Here is an 18,422-nt window from a genome sequence, read left to right as displayed (position 1 = left end):
GGGGCGCCAATGTAGAAATCCACCTGATATAAACCGGTATTGTGCTTTTCTACCCCATCATTTCCCCTCATAGGACAGCGGGGAACAAGTGCTTTTAATTAACTTGTCCTTTTAAATACAAAATATGTAAATTGAGTAACTATAAAACTTTAAGAATACAGAAGATGAATACTTCAAGAGCTTTAAGTTGATTTTAAAACAGGCATTTTGTGGGACATCCCCATCTTTATCACTGTCAGTGTAAGCATGGTAGGATTGCATGAAAAAAGGGGCCCCTTGTTTTTGACTCACTTGTCAGAGCTGTTGTGGTCATTATAAAGAGGTATTGATGTGATAAAGGCCAAAACATGACTGACTCTGACCCCTGCTCTCTATAGCGTGCCGGAAAAGCCCCATGCTTGTATAAGAAAACACTCATGCTTGTTGTTTCCCTTAGCTTTTTTCTTTTTTTTTAATATGTTGTTGTATATATAGATGGTTCATCCATACACCAACCAAAAGCTTGAGACCTTCACGATAAGTCCAATTGTACATGCTTCAATGATGTATCCAATTGCGCTTCCAGTGCTCACAAACACTTGTCCTGTAGCCACACTGAACACCAAGAGCATTCTCTTTTCCTGAAAATGATGTTTCTGCTGATCAACTCTGTAACAAGATGCATCACAACCAGCCATTACAGAAGTCACTTGCAAAGTAACAAAGTTACAGCTGTTTTCATTTTAAATAGTCTTCAATTTAAAAAATTTGCAGTCTGATACAGAAGGCTAGGAGACCTGAACAATATGAAAGTGCTAGTCATTAATTTACAGAGATCAGGCATCACATAGTGCTATGAATTATCCAATATGCTACATATGAATACAGCTGTTGATACCTTACAAATGCCTCTGGTTGTTTTTCAAGGCTACTTGAAAAATTAATAACCTTGGCTTGTATGTACACAAACGTGAGTGTTTGTTTATGCAGAAAATAATGTAGATTTCACCACTACCAGAGGTATAATCTTTTTATGGCCATTTGGCCACAACAGTGATAATGAAATATTTAGTCCCATTATCAATTTTACTGTCAATCCCCCAATTTTGTTTAAGTGGGGGGAGGAAAGAAAAAAAGAACAAAACAAAAGAGTTGCTGTCATGGTATCCCCTCCACCCCGGGCTCCAGAAGACAGCGTTGTTCAGAGCTTCTTCTCTTGCATCGTGCTCAAGTTCTTGGTTTGTTTTCCCCAGCCATTGGTTGCATTTTGGTTGCTTTCCCACGTCTTCTGGTGCTATTTCCCATTTGTCAGATTGAAGAATGACTGAGAAGAACCAGTTCTGGAACCACTACTTAAGGGAACAACACAAGCTTTTTTTTTCACTTCACTACAATCAGTCACAGAGTAATAAAAAGTACAACAGATGACTCAATTCATTCCTGGAGCAGTGCCTCCAAAGTTGAAAGAAGATGGCACCACCGGTGCTGTGAACTTGTACCCGCCGTGTTTCTCAATCATCCTGGATTCTGAAATTTAACAACAAAAAAAGCATTTAAGAAAATTCCTCAGGATTTTACTTAGTTTTTTTAATATTCTAACAATATAAACTTAATATTTCAGTGGTTTGAACGTCCAATACAACTAAACAAAAAGAGCAGAATAGACAAAATTGTGTAGAAATATTGACTGTTAAGATATTCTGGGGGGATTCAAAGCTTAACCCATTACATGCACTCTTTTTCAGCCACTGCACAGAAATCTGCAGCTCTCCGATCACAGTAAAAACTAGGATTCATTCATACTTTCATGTGGTAAAAACAATCACGGATGTTCCACAGTATACAGGCAGCTGCTGTCATGGTGTTAGACTGTAGCACAAATGGGAAGAGGAACTGAACGCTACATGATCATTTCTTCTGTGTAGAAGAACTTAAATAACAACAAAGCAGTAAATAAAACTGTGTTGGAAAAGTACTTTATTGTCAGACTATAGTACAGCTTCGAAGTTAAATTGGAACAGTGACGTTCAGTCTTAGCAGACGCTCACCATGTGCTGCCCGCCTCTGGTCTGCAAGTGTGCCAATGTCATGAAGCTGTTTATTCTGTTCCTCATCGAGGGCTTGCATTAGTGCCTGGTACCATGCTGGGTCACGGTTCTGGATATCTGCATCACAGTGAAGAGACATCAGTGAATGATTGATACAATTGTCTTTACCTTTAGTTCATATTCCAGGAAATGTGCATATCATCCACAACTTACTCTGTATTATGGCTTTGAAGATCTGATACTCGTCCACTAAGTTGTCTTCATCATCTACAGCTGTAGTGTAGCCCTCAAGCGCTGTCTCCTCGGCGTCATCCTCTTCCCAGTCTTCATCATCTCCGTCCTCGCCAGCCTGTTTCGCCAGCATCTCCAGGTACTCCTGACCCTCCTCATCAATGTCATCCTCATCGCTGCCCAGCTCAGCTACATTTTACAAAAGGTAAGAAAATGCCTTTATGACACCGCTGCACACAGAATGCAATATGATATAACTGACTATGTCTTACCATTGTCATCCTCATCCTCCCCATCTTCATCGTCGTCCTCATCATCATTCTCATGCTCTGCTCGACAGGCATATGCCCTCTTGAGCCCGCTGAACAGTAGGATTGCTGCAGGAAGAAGCTGGCTGGCCACCTGATTGACAGCCTGAGGCCTGTGGTCAAGGTCGATGAGAGCACACAGTCCCAGAATGCACATCTTCCTGTCGTGGAGACTGCAAGGAACGAAAAGTAAGCAAAGAAAAATCAGGATGATATTTGCAACCAACCAGTTTATATCAACTGTCACCAAACAGAATATGCTAAAGTTATTTTCAAAGAGTAACACTGAGCCATTGTTAACATGGATTTTAGTTTTTATAATCAGTCGATGCATGATAAAAGTTTGCCTGTAACAAAGGCTCCTGAAAAGCAGTTTTTCTTCCGTCATCTTCACCTTTTAATGCCTCACATTACACACATGAAAAACTAGCTCTGCTGAAAATGCATTAACATAAAGGTCAGTAACAAAGTAAATGCTTTATTTTAAGCCTTCCCTCAGTAATTACAGGCACAGACCAGATGCCACACACAGTGTCTACATTAAAAGAGCAGCAGTAGGCATATGGAAAACTAAGGTTTGCCACAAAAGACATCTGGACTGATTAGCTGATCATTACTCATTTAAAAAAAAAAAAATAAAAAAAAAAACCTACATTTTTTTTTTTAATCTAACCACCGATCTGCACATGCTAATTAATAATCATTATACACTCCTCTTACCCAAGGAAGCAGTCGACATCTTTCAGCCACTGGGTTATGAAGTGATTAGTGATTGGCTCAGTGTTGTTAGGAAAGCGGAGATTCTCCAAAGTGTTGAGGAGCAAAGGTGGGCTGTAGTAAAGTGCAGCAATGGCCACCTGCAGACACATAGTCCGCAGTTCACTGGTCTTCACCTCCCGTGTTAAACGCTCCAATGCTGTGGCCACGAACAGGGGTACAACCTGCCAGAGGTTAAAAACACAATACATAAACTTCAGTAAATAAATTACTAAACCAAATCAAGGTACCTGACATCCAATAATATATTTATTCAATACATTTGTTAAAAAAAAAAAAAAAAAAAAAAAAAAGATTGGACACTGACCTGATCAATGCCACGACCTTTGCACTGCAGAATGATCACCTCCAACAGCTTGGCTGCATGGCACTCTGGGTCTTCACCTGGATCACCTGTCAGGACCTTTGAGAAGCCACAGGCTAAGGTAAGCCTCCTAATGCACTCTCAAATAACTTTAATAATACATCATCAATTGCAGAAAGACCTTACCTTCTTGCACATGCTATAGATTATCTCCAGGTATTTGGTGTCCGATAGGAGGGTGTCTGTATCAACTGTGACATAGTTGTGAAGCAGAGGCATCATATCTGGAACAGAAACAGGTGTTATTCACACAGCTGAGTACAGGCATGGATTAAATTTACATGCCTCACTGAAAGCCACTGAGAACATGTTTCCCTATGCACATACCTGTGAAGTAATCAAATCCATCCTGCTGGAAAACTTCATACACAAGTGGAAGAAGCTGCCACATCTGTGGCGACACCTGCTGGCAGGTCAGGCTGTGAGCCAGGGACAGGATCTCCTCATAGAATTCTGGAGCAAAGAGAGAAGTGAGTCACAGGCAGGTAAATATAGTTTGGTCAATAACAGTAGGTTACCTCTCCAGCAGGCAAACAGAAACGGGTTTAGAGCAACATGCAGATGGAATGTGGAAGATCAGGAAGAACCAGTCCTGCTTACCCAGTACATGTTGCTGCAGCACAGTGCCAATCACCTGCAGACAGATGCCCTCCAGCTGCTGGGTGATCTGGAACAGATTAAAGATGAAGTTATAGATGATAACTTCAAGGAGATTGAACTGTCAAGATGAAAGCCATTTAATCTCAACTCCATGTTCCTACAAACTACAGCTGTCACTGCACATCAGTTAAACACGCAACCTTTTGACTTAATATGTGCATGATTTCAGGATCCTTACTAAACTGACAATCTGTTAACAGTCAAATCATCCAGAACCCCAAAGAAGAACAGTTCTTCAAGTTGAGTACCTGCTGTGTTTGTGCTGGCAAATATCTAAATTATCTACATGAATTCTGATAATGTATTTTTATTCAAAAAAATCAACTCCTCTGTAGCAGACATGCAGCATGTTGACCACTGCTGCACCCTAAACCCCTGTGCCATTACATAATCAAAACCCTGAATGCTTGATCAAATCTAATAGCTTTTTAGGTTTTGAGCAGCAGTAGTTCTGTGTTTCTGCAGACATAGTGGCAGCATGCCTCGTCACTATTTCTAGCGTCTGCCTCAGCCTCTGAGTCATTTTGAACATGGTGAGAACAGAGCGTGTTCCCAGGAGTTGGTGGGTGGCTCAAGTGTGTTGGCAGGAACACTGAAGCAGACCAGAGCTGCTTCTACAGAGGAAATGGCACCAAGATGAGTGCTCAGCCAAAGGGAGAGTGTGTATGTATGTGGGTAGCACACTTAGTGGCTATGCTGCTAACCTCTTTGTGGTCCTCCACCACACTTAGCAACGTGTCAATGGTGTTAAGGATGCCCATAGCCGTCACAGCCTTGTCATCCCCTCCCTCCTCATCAGGCCCCGTCTGAATCACCTGGTTGAATGTCATCGCCTGTCAGAGAGTGAATAGAGTCTATTACGATTATGTCTAGATTGAACATCTATTCAAGTGTCAAATAATAATGCATTTATCATCATGGAGAAAATAACATTTTTTTTCTTCTCAGAACTGCAAGAGAAACACATAAAACATCTGATGGCATCTTTCTTTCAAAGCCACATAAAGGCTGTGCATAATGTATTAAGATACAATGAGCCTGCCAAATTCATTTTAGCTCATTAACATTACATTTTGACATATCTGTGCATTCAACATGCAAACAAATTAGAAAGGTTAGCCATTAAATGAAGATTTTGATCCTTTTGATCCTTAACATGGCCATGACTTTGTCTGGTACAGTGTGTTACAGGATAAAAAAATGTGTTTCATCATTGCTGCCTGAATGGAGTCTGTCCTGACAGCTGTACAGAAACACTCGTCTCTTAGAATCAAAGCGCTCCTCATTCATGGAATTTAGGGCCAATTTGCCCACTTTGTCTAAAACGATGACATCATTGTGTGGCCTCTACATTGCACTCACCAAGTGTTGTGTCATCTCCACAGCAATTGGAGTGACCTCCTCACTGTATTCGCAGATCATTTTCTGTATGACATTGGTGAGGTCGTCATTCTCCGTCTCCCTGACGATATGCAGGAGTGCCTGCATCACTGGCCGGATAAAGGGTGTGATGTATTCTTTGGCTAAAGAACACAAAACAGAAGTTTAGTTAGATGTGCCTACAGCAGTAAAGCCATGTATGCTGTATGACTTCCTCACCTTTCTCCTGGTTGCTGATGAGAACCTGGAGGGCAATGGCTGCCTCCACCTTAACTGGCATCTCATTGTCATTGATTAGACAGAGGCGGGTCAGTTCGAGAGCGGTCTGCAGGTTCTGGTCACTTTTAAACTTCACCTCGCAGAAATAATGCAGTACCCAACAAGCCTGCATGAAAATAAAGAAGTTAAGATATGGCTGGACAAAGTAAATAAATGTCAAGTCATTATAACAAGCTATTCAATGGCGTTTTCACACACACATCTGAGATCTGCTGGCTAGCTAATCATCACTTACCCTGGCTCTCATGTATCCCAGATCACTGCGGAACAGGGGGAAGACGTGATTCTGCAGCATAAACTCCATCTGGTCCTTGTATATCTTTTTCTGTGCAGAAAAGTAAATAAAATATGAACCACATTGTCAGCATTAAAAAAAGTCCATTAATGGCTGACAGCAATGTGGGTAAATAGGTTATTAACAACTCTACAGTGTCAGCCTGTGAATATTTGGCCCCCAGCTGTGAAATATTAAAATGATTACTATGAAACAACAACTAATCAGAGATAAGGTTTTGCACCATCTGCAAAAGCCCATATCCAAACCAGCTTCTACAATATCAGTTTTTGTTGTTTTTGAACTGTCAAGAACAAGAGCTGAAGTACCTTCAGCAGGATTTCAGCCAAGGAACCAATCATGTGCAGGGCACCATCCTTTTTCCTGGGGTCAGAGGCGAGGTCAGTGAGAATCTGGTAGCAGAAGCCCATAGTCTTTTGCAGTACCTAAACAGAGCAAGAACATATAGTATTATTCTCACAGCTTTGTTAAATGTAACCATTTGTATTATATGACAATATGAGGACAAACATTCAAAGAATCCAAAAAAAAAAATCCTACCTCTTTCCTTTTGTTGCAGGCTGTGAAGAGGAGAGTCTGAGCTGCTGTTGTTGGAGAGATGAAGTCCTCAAATACATCTAAAGAATGATGGCACAGTAAGTAAGAGTTAGTCATCACACTGGATTTTTCTTGGATAACGGTAAAACTTCCTCCTCTTACCAAACTTCATGCGGATGTACTCGTATGGATCCTCCTGCCACAGTTCCTCATCACTATCTGTGTAACACATGAGGGGGAAAACCACATCCTGAATGATCCCCTGTAAAAAATAAAATTGGAGCATGTTAAAAGAGCAGGCAGACTGGAGGAAAGACCAGCAGTAACATTTCTACACACTTCCAATTACTACCAACAAAGCTAGCACTCCAGCTATGACAGCTCGAAATGTGGTTGGTCACGTTGCTCAGATTTATTTTTCCAGCAGTAGAATCACTACCTATTGGCACTTGATGGTTCAACCAGTGACGGTGATCATTGTGGCACTAGCAACATATGTCATATACAAAAACGCTAAAGCTTTTGGATAGTTGACTCAGGTAACGCAACATGTTTATACCTGGATGTGTGGCTTGAGATTTTTCCAGGTCAGGGCATGCGCTATGCCCTGATTGATGTAGTTGAGTGTCTGTTGGAGTACTCTGGGAGCCACGTATTGGTTTTCCTTGTACTGATATAACACTTTCAGCAGCACCTAGTAGACAGTTGCAAAGAGAAAATCCGTGAAAATCTGTGATGTTCACTCCAAGAAAAAGTACAGTTAAGTTTGACAGAAAAGCTACAGTTTTGTATTTTGTTCATACCTGCTGTGCAGGAACTGCATACTCTTTCAAGAAAAGGTCAGCAAACTCTGCATACTCTTTGGTTGTGTTACCCGGGCTTCCATATCTGCAAACAGGAAATAGTACAATGAATGTAAATCATGTCATTATAACTTAAGTTAAAGGACCGTTTATTAGATTTTTACCTCTCAAACAGCCGAGCCAAGATGTGAAGTGCCCACTTCTTACACTTCCACCATGGCAGTTCAGGTCTCTCGTCTTCATCTATCTGCATTGTCTCCTAGGGATACAAAGAACAACAGCAAACTCAGATTGTGGATAATTTAATTTTTATGCATTGGTGATATTAAATTTGTATGAATTAATTGTGTGTATTTACCGGAGGCACATCTCTGTCCACTACTGTCTTCAGGATTTCCATCCACTCCGTCAGGTTTTGTCTGTTGATGAGCTCCAGAGGGAGGTTGTACTGAGGAAAGAGACAGGAAGGGTCAGCATTTAAAATGAGATTTTCAATGAGCACAACAAACCTGTTTTGAAACCTTAGCTGTGATTTTTTTTTTGACTGAAAAGCCTTAAGAGATTACCTGGAAGAGGGCATAGAGGATTTTGAAGATCTGTTTTTGTATGAGGACAGAGTCACTGGAGTGGTCAGGGAGCAGCTGAATAAAGCGTTCTTTCAGCATGGGCATGAATATGTGCATGGCAGCCACAAGAGGCTGACGCTCTTCTGGTTTCTTATACCTGTTTTAACCACACAAGCACAACATTAACCATGTGTCATACGAAACCACAAAAATAGAGACTCTAGGGAACTCTGGCTTACTCGTAGTTTTTGACAAGCTGGTAAAGGCAGAGCAAGATGCCCAGCCACCCTGCGCTGTTGTCGGACTGCAGGTAGAAGCCGATCTTGTCTACGATGGTTGTCCATTTGGCAGGGTAGTCATGCTTGATCATGTGGTGGATGCATGTTGTCAGCTGGACTCTGAAAAGATCAAACGGGCAGGTTTAGATTGGATTATTTAGGAACTTGGACTGATGACAACATATCCAGAACCCCTCTTGCTCTTCTGAACCAGCGAGGTTACCTGATGCGCTCGGGGGAGTGGATGATGGCCTCCACTATGTTGTCTCGGATGAACTGCCGGTCCTCGTCAGGGATGTTATTAACAGGCGTCTCTGTGCCTGAGCCATCTCCATCACTCCAGTGCTGGGTTATCATGTTCTTTAGGTAAATCACACCTAGACAGAGATTACCCAAAGATCAGACACCAAATGTAATATGAATGTGAGAGAATATCGTCCCCATTACGTTTCATAGCTTTATCAAATAGCGTCCTAAAGCCTAAGCTACAGAAATTAAACCTTCTTTCTGCAGTTTAATAGTTTTTAAATGTCAGCTGGGTTCACATTTACAGTGTGGGGCCCCACTCTGACTTCTGTGGCTCACAGGGAGAGGGCATCTGAGGGAGCAGAGGAGTGAGGGCTGGGAGGCAGACGTCAGACTGCTGACACAAATGTCTACACCGCTGGCGAGGCAATCATAATCCAGCCCATCAATGCTGACGGAGCATAAACCTCCGTTCACTCCGCCTATATCCACCAAACTACACCACTGTCCAACAATGCAATGCCTCAAAGTGTGATGTGAATTGGATTCATGGACAGGAGGAAAATTATTTCTTCAAATGTCTACATTAGTGACAGGAGGTTTAGTACATTAAAAAAATACATGAGAAAACTTCACTTAAATTTGTTAAAAACAAGCAATTTGATGAATGTATTCATGTAAATATGATTTAACATTGGGCAATCAAAGTATCATTATTAAATACATTATTATTTCTAAAAAGACATTTTTATGTTATGACTGCTAACCACCATTAAGCCAGGCAGACTCTAAACAAATAAAAACCTGCTGAGCCAATGTATGTTTGCAATCACCCTGCGTTTTGAAATGATTCCAACAGCTCCTGTGCAGTCTGAAGGAGCTGCTCCTCTTTGATTATGCTTTTAACACTGTCAGACTTTTTTTCCTACAGCTGGAAAAAACAATTTATTGCACCAAAGCACTGCTGTATAACAGCGTAACTTGCTAGTAGAGCTATGAATGTGCTGGTGGTGGACACACAATGATTTAGATACTTATCTGTGCAATTACCTTTGGTCCAGATTTGAACTTTAAAGACAGATTTTCTTCCCCCCCACATTAAAACACATTCCTCCTAGAGCGGCATCTGACTAAAGCACAACAAGCTATATTTAACCAACTCCACGTGTGCACTGCACTTCAGCATGGCCCTTTAGCCTCACAAAAACACAAGCGTGAATCACCTTTCATCACTAAATTATCCTTTTTTAAATGATTATGTAAGAGCCCTGTTTAACTTGAAATCACATTTGTGATTTCTCTAATGCAATCTAACGAATCAGATGAAGGTCAGCATGGTAAAGTTGAACCATAGGGTTGTTTCTAGTTGAAACAAAGGAATAATACATTACTCATTCGCTTTATGTTTACAGGTTTGGACTCACCTGCTTGCCTGACAGGCAGGTCCAGCTGATCAGACATGGTGACACGCAGCAGTGTGGACACAAAGTTTACCTGGGTGTGACCCTGCAAATCACAACACAGAGAATGTAGCCAGTTATAAAACATTTAATCATAAAACCACACAATCTGGAATCTCTTTTTTTAAATGTGTATATAAATTGGGTGTAAGAGATTTTATGCAGTTGTTCGCCACCATCAAAGCATACTTGGTAGGTTTTTGTTGAACTGACAAGTTGAGAATGTCCTGAACCTAGTCACTAGGCAACTAACAGCAAAATGACTTGTTACCTTGAACAAAAAAAATTGGATGTTTATATATATATATATATATATATATATATATATATATAAAATCATGTTTAATATAAAATAAATTCTCTTTCACAAACATAATCAGAGCACTAAAAAAAATCTGCATCGGTAGCCTTTATCTTTACACAAGGCAACATTTCATAAAAGCTGATGCTCACATTACTCAATTGCAATTACCGTAGGTAGTAAAACAACAATGTAAACATCTGAGTAATTCCCAGCAGCAGAAGAAAAGCTGCATCACACCGGCCCTGTGTACTTGCAAGGCTGATGAATCATGAGATGACTAACTAATACAGATGTTTTACAGTTGCTAATTGTTAACCTCTTCATGGCATGCGGAACAACACAACAAATAGCATTAATAGGACATAGCCTCCACGAAAAGCTCATGACTAAGCAAAGAACTGTATTTATAAACTGAGGTTTCCTCCATCCTCCTTCAGAAGATATTTAGCTTTGGTTCAATATATAGCTTGAATAAGATCAGATAGCTTTGTGTGAACACTCTCCAAAATATGTCATTGAAAGTGAACCATCCCTTTCGATGCACATGTGGGTGGAGGAAAAACTGAAGCCCCTCGCTATGCCAAAAATAAACAGAGGAAGTGTTATCCGACTTGAGCATAACATGACACATAGAATATCTGTGCTATGACTGAATTATAAAGTCAGATAAGTGAATATAACGCAGTTTTTACATCTTACGTTTAACATAAAAACTAGAATTTAAACAATTTTATTGCCTCTGCACTGCAATAATCTCAATAACAAATAGAGATGATGATATTGTGGAAAGGGGGGGCAACAATATTTATCTGTATATCAATATATAAAACTGGATTCCCAGATACAGTTAGCCGTTTAATTTTTAAAAGGTCGCTGGTTGGTCATTACAGTGTGACGACATATACAATAATTAATTTACTATTAAAATACATGTTATTTAGAAAAGAAAACAAAGGTAGCTGGTGAAGGCAGACAAAAGAACTTTGTCACTCAAATCAACTAACTTAGTTAATGTTAGCTCACATGGAACGCGGCTAGCATAAAACTACCTTTTCTTATGTAATTTCTGAAGTATCTATAAAGTGAGTTATCAGTCAGTAAATGTCGCCGATACAAACAACAGCGAAAGGGTGGAAAATGTAAATTTTTATTACAGTGTTGAATAATGTGTTCCGTTCAGGGCTTGTCACAGTGACACGTGAGCAGCAGCTATGTAGCGGGACGTCGGGAGCTCATCCAACAAGTAGCTAAGTGACATTAGCCACGCAGCTAAACATCAGTATCCTACACTTAAATAACCTATCCTACACTTGTCCCACATTTACTTAGATTCTCTTGTTATTTAACACACCGTGGACATTATTTTGATGCCATGTCATCTGTTAAATTAGTCTAAATTGTAGCAGAACTGTGTGTGACGAGCAACTATCTCTTAAGGAAAAGCAAGAACGGTTAGCTTCTTTAGCATTAGCGACACAGCTGGCTCAAGATGAAGCTAACGTTGACGTTGGTTACTGGCAAAACGAGTGTGTCATCGACATTACAAAAAAAGGCTATTCAGCCCACGCGTACGGCTCTACCGTAGTGGCAAGCGTGTTTAGTGTAAGACAATAAGATAAGCGAGACAGAAATAATGTTTTGATCTGTCAGCGTGAAGGCAGCAGCGCCTAGTCTGCGTGATCGCACCATCTTGATGTTGTGAACAGCCAAGGCCCGACCAGAGACCGCGCCACAACTGCCATCACCATTAGCAGCTAATCTCAACTTTTACCTCATTCAGCTGTCGTTCCGCGGCCTCCCGCAGATTGGGGTCCATCGTCCCCCGAAGGGCCTCGACCAAAGACTCGGGATCCATCACAAAAACTCTGTTTACGGCTCGGATTTTAATATTTCAGAGATCTATCAATTCCCAGTCACTGCGCACATGGACGCACAGCTCTCCGGTTACCCGGCGCGAAAGGAAGCAGCGAATGTGAAGTACCCGGATAGAACAGCGCCAAATTTGTGCTGCACGAACATCCGGCTGCGATGGTTCATATCTGGGAGTTGTAGTTTTCAGAAAAAAAGTTTCTAACGCACACTTTTACCGTAATTACACTATATAACACGTGTTGTTATGGCAACATTTTCTTTTTATCTTTGCTCAAATAATAAAATGTATTTATATTTATATTTTCAGATATTGTGTATTGAAAAGAGAGTTGCACAATAATAAATTGAACATACATAATAATCGCTTCCATACGGGGTTACAACTTTTCGGTCAAACGCATTGAAATGTGCAGTAGAGGCTGAATTAATGATGCAATAATATGACGAGCAGCATTTATACGTTTCACAGAGACTTCACTGGAGAGTGCTGCTGCGCCTGCTGCCGCTGGGGGCGCTGCTGTGGATGGCGTTTGCTGAATGTTTGTGATGTGAAGGTAAAAGGTCAGCCTGTCGTAACGCGTCAGCGGTAACTGGCCCGTATTGCACCGGTGTCACTTCATTCGTCGGCTGTTGGTGTTGCCACACACAACGCTTCCCTAGTTCACCTTTAACATTATCAGAGAAAATGGCCAAAAAGCGGAGAGAAGTGCGAGATACGGACGGGTTGTCGTCCTCAACACAAGAGGAGGCGAAGGCGAAAGCTGCTGAGTCTCAAGTCCTGAAAGGTACGTTCACGATGGAGGCTGACTGTCAAATTAAAAGGACAGGAAAGCAAACCTGCCCTTAGGCAAGATTGACACGGACAGATTGAGTAATAGCACGACTTGGCAACTTCCTATCGCTCTGGGGACGTTAAGGACTGTCGAGCAAGAGCTAATGTTAGCCAGAGTAAGCGAGCTAAACATTAGCCATTGATTGTTAGCTGAGTAATGCTAAGCTAAGCTAAGCGTAAAACACAGGACTTGTATTCGTGTGAGAAGATAAACAGTACATTTAATATAATGACTGCTAACAAGGAAACCGTTAATGTTAAGGTGGCAAACATAAGCAAAAGCTAATGAAATACGTAGCCTGATTCAGTATTTTTTTTCTTTCAGGCTCCTGAAAGGAAAACTTGTCACCTAAGGGCACTAAAAATATAAAGAAGTTATACTCATTATCATTTAGGTATTATTTCTGATTCATAAATGTGGTATATAAGTAGCAGTTTACTGTTTTCATTTGTCGAAATGCCAAAGAAAATAAGTAAGGTCAGAAAGCATCATGCAGTGACTTTATTTAACCATAATCAAAGATAAGATGCATACATATTACATCATATATAGACACTTATTAACTTCCAACACAAGGCACAACTCTTTTACAAGTAAATATGTCCTGAAAAGCATTGCTCAAACTTGCTCCAGCATTGTGTTTTGTCCTGAACCCCCCCCCCCCCCCCCCCCTGACCAAATGGTGCGCTCATCCACCTTAGATAAGAATGTCTCCAGATCTTCTGTGTACATTCAGACTTGCATCTTTGGAAATTCAGTCATGGTGTTTCCAATAGCACTTTTTTCAGTTCATGTGTTTATAATCCATGTGGTTATTCTTGTTGTGAGAGAAAAAGTGAGAAAAGCACTGGGATGTAGTAGTACCAGTTACAAACTTAAGGATGTTTGTTGACAGCTGTTGTCTTTTTGGATTAAGCTGGTAACGTAACTGCTGAACCAGCATTTGAAATAACTTAGAATAACATTTTATTCTCATTTACCAGTAATAATTTATTTTAAATACTGAGTCAGCAGCACTGGGAAGAATTATGAATTGATACATCCCAATTACGTCTTAATTTGTTAATCATAATGTGCCTTTGTTTTCATGGTTTATTTTAACTAGGCTTATAAATAGCAAACTGGCTAATTAAATTCTGTATAACAACATGATATCTCAAATTAATAGATGTTGCATCGGTCCCTTTCTGTTTATTGTAAGCATAAACAAACATTTAGAATGTGTCTCCTGAGAGAGACTGAGTTCCCTGTAGGGGCTTGAACAGTGATGCAAAGCAAATACAAAATTGCATAACTCTCCCCGGTCACCAGTTTGTCTGTTACCACAGTAAACACGTCATTTATTGGGTAAAATAACTTGCTTCTCTTACCCCACAGAGGCCCAACACAATGTAGGGGGCTCAGCTCGCATGTCTCTACTGATCCTGGTGTCCATCTTCACCTGCTCAGCTTCTGTCATGTATCTGGTCTACAGGAACTTCCCAGAGCTTCCTGAGTAAGTTATAAAACTAAAATCTTAGAGCAACAATGTTCAGTAGGACAGTGCAATAATAAAATTCTGTTATTATATGTAGAAATCAGCCACAACACCGCAAGAAAAAATACTGTCAAATGTGTTTTTGGATATGTCTGACTGATTGTATTTATATTTTTCAGTGATGAAATGGAAAAAATCAAGATCCCTAAAGACATGGATGATGCCAAAGCTTTGGGAACTGTGTTGTCCAAATACAAAGACACCTACTATACCCAGGTCTTGGTGGCCTACTTCGCAACATATGTTTTGTATCCTTGGAGTTATCAGAAGCAACTTTTGGGAATAACATATTTTAGCATTGCATCTTATACTTGAAGACAGTTCTGTTTGCAGCTATAATTTGTAGTAGCCTTTTATTATTAACTGAGGTCAACAAGTTTTCTCTCTTTAGCATATTTCTCACTGAAACTAATTTGTCTACTGCAGGTTGACATTTGAATGTCACCATAACACAAGTTGTTTCCCTGTTTGAACTGGCATAGACAAAGTCCAGACAAAAGGTAACCAGTTCAGTAATATCCTCTCCATCTCACTGTTATATAGAAAACAAATCAACAGAGGCAGCAGCAGACCAGAGCTTTAGGGAGTAAGTCCATTGTCTTTAAACCTGATATCTGTATATGTGTGGTAATTGTATGCTTTTTGCAAAGTCATTCACCTTGACACCTGTATTAGCCTCCAGACCTTTGCAATCCCTGGATCAATTTTCCTCAGCATCCTGTCTGGATATCTTTACCCTTTCCCCTTGGCTCTTTTCTTAGTGTGTTTGGTGAGTAAGAATGGTATGGAATGTTTAATAGAAACAAACATTACACTGAAAAACGAACTGGGCGTTTTGATGAGGCTGTGGAAGGCTGTCACTCTATAATGTGGCTGAGAACGAGTAAGCAACAAATAGCATTGGCTATTTTATTTTTAACTTGATCCATTTTCTGTGACAACCAGGAAGAGCAGTGGTTGTTGTGCAAAAACACCAAGACCTTCTGCCTCTTCTTTGTTAGTGTTGTGCATCTCTTTTGCTCAGTAAGTCTACTTCAGCAAGTCATTTGCATTTTGTTTGTGCACAGTGCTCCGGTCTGGGTGCTTCCTTCTGCTACATGCTGTCATATCTTGTGGGCAGACCCGTGGTCTACAAATATCTCACAGAGAGAGCACAGAAATGGTCTCAGCAGGTAAGCACTTTCATACAAATATAAGTATATTTCCATTTTTAACATACCTGTTTTAAAAAAAGAAAATACAGAAAAGCTGCAAATTGTTCAAATTTTAAATAATGAATGTTTGGATTACAAACAAATCAAAATAGATGACTTTTTTGTTAAAAGATTGATCATCAAGTGATTGCAATTGATGTAGTTTGAATACTGATGCTGTTGTATACATCCTTAGTGAACAGCAAAGATTTTTTGTAGTATGAAATGTAGTGATGTTGAAATTGTATTCTATTTCTTTTTTTCTGGCAGGTTGAGAGACATAGAGATCATTTAATCAATTACATCATCTTCCTGAGGATAACTCCCTTTCTTCCCAACTGGTTCATCAACATCACCTCACCTGTAATCAATGTGCCTTTGGGGGTTTTCTTTATCGGTACCTTTCTAGGTAAGACAGTCAGTTCTTTCTGCTATATTTCATTTCTTCTGTCATGTCTTGTCCCTGACTCATCTGGATTCAACTTTGCTGATTGACAGGAGTGGCACCTCCATCCTTTGTAGCTATCAATGCGGGTACAACATTGTACAAACTGACCACGGCTGGCGAGGCAGTGTCCTGGAACTCCCTGGCTGTGCTTGGTATACTAGCTGTGCTCTCCATCTTGCCCGTCTGCTTCCAGAAAAAGCTGCAGCAGAAACTAGAGTAGAATGGTAAACACTTCAGCACCTCATCTGCTGGCTGTTCCAATGTCCTCCATCTCCAGCTCAGGAACATGCATCTGTCACTCAAAGCTGCTCTGCCTCAGTCTCATACACAACTGCTGGTGGAGGAGTTTGAGCACTGGCACATGACGTACCCATTGACAACAAAATGCATGCAGTGGTGGGTTGTTCCTGATTTGAACTGAAGTATAAACTGGCCGCTGCTTGCACAGGTTTTTTTCTGCTTCTGTGACTCATGATGTCCATTGTGGCACATCTTGTAAATAGTAGAAACGTGCATTTATCTGTTCTTTTTTTTAATTTAAGGCACCTGTTGTTATTGTATAATTCCTGCCTGAAAATTAAAGGTGCTACATACAGGAACTCATAGTACCATCATTGTTCCATTTGGCCTCCTGTTTTGGGGGATTACATCTTTCTTTTTTGAATACTGGAACATTTGCTTCGGCCGCAGCATATCAATTGCTCCATCCTATAGGTAGCACCTTTACATCCCCTTCCTTTTAATATTTATTTTAACCTACTTCAGTATAATTTCAAGTGTACCACCACAGCAATAACTGTCACGCTACTGTTGAACATTTGTTTTTGTACATTTTGATACCTGGTGCTTGCCTTGGTAAACAAATGCAGTGTGAGTGGGAGAATGTGAAAAAGAAAAATGTAAAGACTCATTTTTAATAAGTTCAGCTTTTCTTGATGTCATGTGGGTGAGTTCCAATGCTTTTCCTCATAAGGTGCCTGGATCCACTGCCATACAGTTCCCCCCTTGTTTAGCCATTTCTGTTAATATCGGTAGCCTAAAGCAGCATTTGTTCCTGCACCGTGTAAATAACAGGCTGACTGATGTAATATTTCCTCACAGGACATCCTCACTGCAGAAGCCAATTGATCAACTCCCTTAATCCCTTAATTAAAAGCTTATTATAGCTGGTATTGCCACACCAATTTGTGTGTGGTGAGATACCTGTAAACACAGAAAAGCTGGTAAGGAATTTGGAAATGTATGAAAAATGGTAATAATGATGCAGGTATACTGTGTGTGTACTCTGATTTTTGTGAGTCCATCTTTACCCTTTGATTTGCAATGTCTGAACAGCAAAGGTAATTGCACCAGACTGCCAAAATACTGAGAGGTATACCTTGCCTTCCTGCTTCCATTCCTCGTCACCGGGGGAAATGTATTGTGATGCCTCAGTTATGTTCCTTAGTTGTGTTTTTTTAATTGTCTTGAGTGGTTTATTGTGTCCTTTGTTATGAATGCTTACTGATTTTGTTTTTCACTTAAATGCGTTGCCTGTGTCCTGAGGTAACCTATTGCTGCTGCTTTAAAACCTCCTGGATGATTACTGGAGGTCATGATGCAGTGAATGTACATGCAGGTATAAAATCTTACATGATGGACTCTAGTCTCTTAAAATTGCACATTTACAGGCAGTTGTGCTACAGTTTTTGCTTTAATGTCTTACTACTAAATGGATTAATTCAGATCTCTCAGACCCAGACAATGGAAACACAGAAAGCAATGCCACACTTGGTTGAGTTATGGTTTTTAATTATATTACAGGAGGGCTGCATTTGTACACCTATTGTCTTGTAAAATGCACCCTGAACAGCAGGTTTAGTAAAGACTAATTCAAAACTTTTTGTGTTCATAATAGAGGATGATATAAGCTTAGTTTTCCATAATGCTCAATATACCAAGAAATAAAATTTGGTAGATTTTCTGTTCAGTAAAATGTTAAAACATATCTAAACTCTCCGATCATGTAAAACTGGATAATATAA

At 40.2% G+C, this 18,422-nt stretch overlaps 2 protein-coding genes across 2 annotated transcripts; one reads left to right on the top strand and one right to left on the bottom strand.

Moving 5' to 3' along the window:
- Positions 1-437: 437 nt before the first annotated feature.
- ipo7 (importin 7) lies at positions 438-12,492 on the bottom strand. The gene is made up of 25 exons (XM_028401987.1): positions 12,287-12,492; positions 10,176-10,257; positions 8,729-8,882; positions 8,467-8,625; positions 8,228-8,384; positions 8,020-8,109; positions 7,826-7,920; positions 7,662-7,746; positions 7,418-7,552; positions 7,021-7,120; positions 6,862-6,938; positions 6,630-6,746; positions 6,262-6,351; positions 5,967-6,132; positions 5,730-5,890; positions 5,072-5,200; positions 4,308-4,374; positions 4,035-4,160; positions 3,834-3,931; positions 3,651-3,746; positions 3,287-3,507; positions 2,531-2,739; positions 2,241-2,447; positions 2,028-2,144; positions 438-1,506 (listed from the first exon to the last, which is right to left on the bottom strand). Exons 1-25 carry the CDS (start codon positions 12,368-12,370, stop codon positions 1,409-1,411), a joined length of 3,120 nt encoding a protein of 1,039 aa, XP_028257788.1. The 5' UTR covers positions 12,371-12,492; the 3' UTR covers positions 438-1,408.
- Positions 12,493-12,947: 455 nt separating this feature from the next.
- Positions 12,948-18,279, top strand: tmem41b (transmembrane protein 41B). Its single transcript, XM_028402704.1, has 7 exons — positions 12,948-13,172; positions 14,598-14,715; positions 14,877-15,005; positions 15,433-15,526; positions 15,825-15,929; positions 16,221-16,359; positions 16,449-18,279. Exons 1-7 carry the CDS (start codon positions 13,073-13,075, stop codon positions 16,616-16,618), a joined length of 855 nt encoding a protein of 284 aa, XP_028258505.1. The 5' UTR covers positions 12,948-13,072; the 3' UTR covers positions 16,619-18,279.
- The last annotated feature ends 143 nt before the right edge of the window (positions 18,280-18,422 follow it).

This window comes from Parambassis ranga, chromosome 3, assembly GCF_900634625.1.
Source record: "Parambassis ranga chromosome 3, fParRan2.1, whole genome shotgun sequence".
NCBI lineage: Eukaryota > Metazoa > Chordata > Actinopteri > Ambassidae > Parambassis > Parambassis ranga.
Note: the sequence above shows the minus strand (reverse complement) of the source record. Positions and strands in the feature narration are given on the sequence as shown.